Source organism: Hyalella azteca, unplaced genomic scaffold (genome assembly GCF_000764305.2).
Source record: "Hyalella azteca isolate HAZT.00-mixed unplaced genomic scaffold, Hazt_2.0.2 contig17822, whole genome shotgun sequence".
Lineage (NCBI taxonomy): Eukaryota > Metazoa > Arthropoda > Malacostraca > Amphipoda > Hyalellidae > Hyalella > Hyalella azteca.
In genome coordinates, this window is record NW_025947592.1 from 1 (window position 1) to 6,279 (window position 6,279).

General features: G+C 40.5%; 1 protein-coding gene across 1 annotated transcript; it reads left to right on the forward strand.

Annotated features, from left to right (window-relative positions):
* Positions 1-2,220: 2,220 nt before the first annotated feature.
* Positions 2,221-5,296, forward strand: LOC125179470 (the record flags this gene model as incomplete). The annotated part of the gene is made up of 4 exons (XM_047885400.1): positions 2,221-2,380; positions 3,247-3,394; positions 4,368-4,516; positions 5,063-5,296. Coding segments are annotated over 4 exons (691 nt in total), but the record flags the coding sequence as incomplete, so codon positions are not given.
* Between the last annotated feature and the right edge of the window lie 983 nt (positions 5,297-6,279).

Consider the following 6,279-nt stretch of genomic DNA (forward strand, 5'->3'; position numbering starts at 1 on the left):
GGGGTTAGGGAAGAGTGGAAGGAATCCGTGAGAGCTTTGAAAGGTTTTCCGAACGGAAAGTGGTATTTCGTTATAATTCATTATTTACACGATTGAGAGCTATTAAAAAATGTGAACGTTACGTACTCTATACATAAATGCGTTTAGATATTTTTATTTTTCTGTGTTTTGTCATGTTATTTTAAGAGATGATGTGAAGGTGAGCGTGATAATGCTAATGATGAGAGTGGTGAGTCACTCGAGACTCGAAGTGTAGGTTTTGTTGAGTGTTGTTGGGAAGTCTGTAGATCTTCGGTCTCGTCTTTCCTGAGAGTCACTCTCGGTGAGTCGGAGTTAGTCCATAAATGCCAGCGTTAGCGGTGTCAATCAGGCGTCTCATTGTATTAATTATAATTGAGACGAATTATTTACTAGACGTGGTAGAGATTGATGGAAAAGTACTAGACCTGCGTCAGCATGGACAACACCACGTGACAGATTACGCAATCAAGGCCTCAGCAGTAGGCGGAAGTCGTGATTCTATGAAAGGGCTGGGAGCCTATAGTAATTCCCCCGGTAACCAACAAGCACGCCCTAATGTAACATTTGTTGGAGTTACTCCGACCTAACGGTCGACGTCTTAGCCTCTACCTGTCTCGTATATTTCATGTATAAACACCCCTATTCTCTGGACAGATGGTGTTTTACTTATCCCTAGATAATGTGGCAATTATTGGAATGTGGTCTGTCGATGAGTCGATGTTCCGGAAATATGGACTGATGCAAGTGCATTTGTATCTGGTTATGAGTGATTGTAATTATTGTCTGCCTATGTGGTTCTAGGAGCTGTTTCCTAGTGTTGTGAGTCTTGCGTTAATTTCTGCGACGAGGTAAACGGGACGGGGGCAGTTCTGTTTTATACCCGTCGTGTTTTTAGAAAAAGTTGAATATTTTTGCTGAGACACGGTCTGGGAAGGTGGAGTCGATATCTCAATTGACTTCAAGAGTTCTGGATAATGTGGACCTGAATCCTCTGTGAATCTGCCCAACGAGGCTGGCATGTGGTCAATATATAAGTGCATTAAAGAAACGTCTCTGATGAATATTTGCTTACTGCACCCAAATTAGATGAACCAGTGCCGAACGGACAAGACTCCTATATCTCAGTGTCTGCTTGACGAGAGTGTGGCGCTCATTCTAATCAAGTGCAAATGTGAGAGAGACAAATTTCTCCTGATCTCATATATGTTAGAAAAAGGTTGTTTGTAAAAATATCTGATGACAAAGAGACCGTTAATTAAACAAGTACGAAGTAGATAAGCGTCAGCTAAAAAGGTTTACAGTGGGCGAATGACATGGAAAAGTTTCCAAATGCCAAGTATATTATGAATGAAAGTCTAATGCGCAAAATTTAGTTTGAAAAAGTACACGTTGGAGCGATTTTTAAGCATGTGGAAGTTGAATATATGTCTGATGTCAACCAAACTAGAGACAAATTACTCCTGAACAAGAAAATAATAGCACAGTAGTAAATGGTGTACAAGTGACTGCCATTCTGGATTAGGTTGACAAATCAAATACTGAACAATTCATTGATTAAATCACAAAACCCTTGTTGTTGTGAAAGAAAGAGAAGAGTACTCCACCTGACTATCAACGAATCAGATTAAAATAATTCTAAGAAGCTAATTCTGTATTCTTGTAAGAATTTAGTTAGCCTCAGTGTTTAATTGAACGGCATAATATTTCAGAAAAACTATCAATTGGTTAACTTCAAGAAGTCATATATAATTGCATATGTTTAAAATAATTTATAAAATTTTCTATAATGCATTAGCCAATCGATATACTTTATCTTACCTGGAGAAAAATTTCATGAATATCACATGTTTAAATTGCATTACCATACCCTTGTAAACATATGACGACTGCATGATGAACGACTATTATACTGTATATCCGTAAAATCGTCCACTATACTGGTGAGGCGAGTGTTAATTTTACATTAATCTATGTTATGATGACTGAAAATTATATTAGGCATTGCTTGTGCAAGTAAAATATATATTTTTTAATTTATACCAGTAATAATTATCTAAATTATTGACAAAGCGATGAGATAACTAGGGTAAATCGATCAAATCTCACACATCTACGCTCTGTGCACTAATAATAACTTTCAACACTGCTACAATTATTTCCTAAATTGTTTTTTATAAACTTCTTTTGATGACCCCACAGCGATGACCCAACGACATGGCGGCAAATGTCGGGGCTGTGTTGCCTGCTGTACACGCTGCCGTCGGGGACGCTGAGCCGCATCCCCCGCGGGGCCCTCATGTCCTGTCAGTGCCACATCGCCGACCGCGCCCAGTACGCCTCTGAGGACGAGGCCCGGCAGGTCAATAATCAAATTCCATCGTGTTCAATAATTCACTCAGGCATATTATGTACTCATGATGCTTCAATTCTAAAAATTCTATGTTTTTTCTCACACTTACATTATGTGAATAATTTAGTTTCACCTGAAATGGTTCTTAATTCCTAGTCATAGAACCGCTCTTACTCTATTTGACTCGAAATATCTGCCGGGACAATTCTGCAGAATTCAGCAACTGCGAGCTACGGAAACTCAAAAATTATTTTTTTTTGTATGCCAAAGAAGACGCAGCAGTTTCTTCGAATAATTGCCCCACTTTCGTCTCCTGCCCAAGGTTTTGTTTGGTTCCGCCATGTCGCCTTATTACTGGAAGTGTGGTGTATCAGCAGGGAGCGCAGCCGTGCACCACCAATTTTATGCACCAAGCCCTGAATCGAACGCCTTGGATCTCTCCGGGCATCCATCAATCAGCCGGAACCACTCGGCTCTGTCCACCTCCGGCCTGGCATAAAACCTGCCGTGCACCACCAGGCCGCGGATCGAATATGACTTCCGGGCATCGTTAAATTACGTAATTTTACGTTCACCGCATCTAAGGTTAGGTTTCAGATAGCAAAGTTCTGTTCCAAAATTTATCGTCCTACGACGAGTGGCTGTTCGAACGAGGGCTGATTCGACCCACGGCCTCGATACGGACGGCTTGAAGTGTTGAAGGCTACGTTCTAGAAGGCAGGAATCATGATGGTCCATTACATACAGGGCAGTGGTGGTCTTCGGCAGGCGACCCGTATCAGCATACACAACCAGGTGATGTTACGTCATTTCAAGGTGTGTTCAGCTGCTTAACTCCGTGAAACATCACCAAATGTTTGTTCCCTTTCCCTCAGATGGAGTGTCGCAGCGACCTCGGCGATGACTACGACGCCGAGCTCTGGCAGCGCGACAACGTGCGGCGCGTGCAGGCCTGGGCGGCGCTGGACATCCTCGACCCTTACACCATCCCCGGCTACAACCCCAGCGGGAGGAGGAAGAGGGGTGAGGTGGATATAGCTTGGGCTCAGGTCATCTCCATGACCAGACGCAAGCCATGTCCGAGCTTGAGTATATATTCAAGTCTTTGACATTCGCCACCTGCCTCTTGATGTTAGGTTTCATGCTGGTTCAGCGTAAACAAAATTCACTAAACGAGCTGCCTAGTATGTATATGTTCTGACGAATAAATAAAATGAAGTCACTTTCAATGGTAAGATCATGGCTGTAACCATAGAATTTATTAACTATACATTAATTTAAATTCCAGATATAAATATCATTCTAATTGGTATGTGTATTTTTCCGGTCAGATTGTCTTACAATTAATGAGACCAAGAAAATCAAATAAAAGAATCATTATCGGCATATTAGTTCTAGGATTCATGATATCTATAAATCATCTCAAAAGCAGTTGAAAAAGTCCCAACGCCCGATTTTTCAACTGCTTTCGAAGTGATTTACACATGTCATGAATCCTAGTACTAATATGCCGATAAAGATTCTTTTATTTAGTTTTCTTGGTCTCATTAATTGCAAGACAATCTAACCAGAAATATACACATACAAATTAGAATGATATTTATATCCAGATTTTACTCTAAAATTCTAATTAAAATATTGTTAATAAATGGTTGTTAATAAATTCTCTGGTTACAGCCAAAAATCATATATTCGAAAATTCAACGCCCGATGAGTGACTGACGGATGGATGAAATAAATCAACGCATCACCGTATCAGCTTTTGATTTATTGTCCTGATCAGGCGCTCCTATTATCATCGGCTCGCATGGCCACCAACTAGTCTGCATTATTGGTCATTTATTGAAAACTCAACTTCTAAATTACCATTCTTGTAAAGCGAAAACATCAGTTTTTAAAGTAGGTCTCTTTTACATTATTGGTCTTTTAAGTATGTTTATCACTAGGCAGCATACGAGTGATCATGGTTTACTGGCTCAGTCAAATATTCGTGCAGCTTTGAGGGATGTCGCGCTGTGTAATCGCGCTTCAGTTAACGGGGTGGACGACATCAGCGTCGAGGAACTGAGCGCCGCGTCCACAAGCGACATCATGCAGTGCCTGAATCCCCTGGGGGATCGAAAAATGGACAAGAGTAAAGCAAAGGTGACAATTTAGTATATAACTGTCGTATTAGAATAATACGGTCATGACATAACAATGACACAGAAGAAAAATGCCGATGCTTGAGTCAATGAACATAATTGTATCGAAATTCCAGTGATTCTTTAATAAGACCAATAGGCACTACCTATATATTTTTTCATATTTCGACGCACTTCGACTCAAATATTTCCAAGAAGTGGGTGATATATCTCAAGAGACTGATTGTACATAATAAATTTGAATTTTATGATACGGAGACTGAAAAATTAAAAACGATGGTTGTTGTGATAACCTTGCGGACACAAAGAGATAATTTTCATAAAAAATTATGGTGTGGGTGGCATTTGGAGCCATGAATTTTGTTTACAAAACAAATTAGTCGAGTCACAATGCCATAGAAGATGCGCAATGGAATAGTCACAATGTGTTATTGAAATTTGTACAACTATTTATTCGAGTTCGTTCAAAGACTAAAATGGTATTGTATTCGCCAATATTTTCACGTTTGAGCCACAAATTTTTACATATCGTCCCCGATTCATACAGATCCTGATGAATAAAGTGGATAAGGGGTTAAAACTCACCAACTCGCTCATGAGCAAATTGAACTTCATCATGGAAGGCTTCCAGACCAACGAATTCCATGAACTACCATCTTTTTGCCCTCTGGATGACTTCACTGAAGCTGTCACTGTTTTGGGCGATGAGAAGAAGAGGTTCTTAATCGACGAGGTGAAAAATTTCCCTAATTTAACTCCGAAAAAAACCTTGTACGTTTAAATAAGTATGTTCAATGCAGATGAACGGTTTAATATACAGATCAGAGCATTCATAATAAATGACGGAAAGTCGTGACAAATGATCATTACTTTTCAAAAAGTGCCTGCAATGATTAGTCAAATAATAATTAATGGTTGCAAGAGATCACGAGAAGTTATTTATGTTCAATGATTGAGAGGATTTCCATCCGTTTTCAGAGTGGGGTCCAGTACCTAATAATATGTGGNAATCACAACGACGTATTTCAGGTGCGGGAGATGGGCGTGGTGTTTGCAGGGATTAAAGCGGCCATAATCCCATCTATCGAACCATCCGCCCTGATCGGACTTACAGCTGCTGCAATGCGCGCAATGACCAGAGACGCCATTCAAGTACGAATTGGTATAATGCTCATAAGCGAACAAACAAAGTTACGGCTTTTTGTTGGAATTTTTCATTACACGAGGTGAATGTTACGTGTTATACAGCTTGAAAGTTCCAAAAGTTTTTCCATAGCTTTGTGTTACACCTCACTTCAGTATCTATGCCATAAATTTTTGACTGTTCCTCTGAAGGCGATGAGTCCATTGCAACTGCGCTGTCTCTCTGCCACGACAGCGATGGCCATGAGCCCTGTTATAAGGGAGAGCTTGTCAGTGGAACAGAAGGCGGCTCTTCATGAGGCCATAGGAGGCACTGGAGGTGTCTCCAAGCGAGGTAAGGCGGCACTAGAGGAGGCCATTAGAGGCAGAGAAGCCACCAGTCGAGGAGAGTCCATCACTATAGGTACCATTTTGACCTAACTACTATTAGGGCCTGTGTTTGTGCTTCTTCGACAAGTTCGGTAGTAAGAGAAAGGTGGAGATGGCGTAAATGGATGATATGGAATGGCTGGCTTCTACATCGGCCCTAGTACTAATACTAATGAATCCAACGATAAAAATTATTGATGGTCTGGATAACGATTTCCATCAGCACTCGTTTAATCAATTTAAATGCTAGTC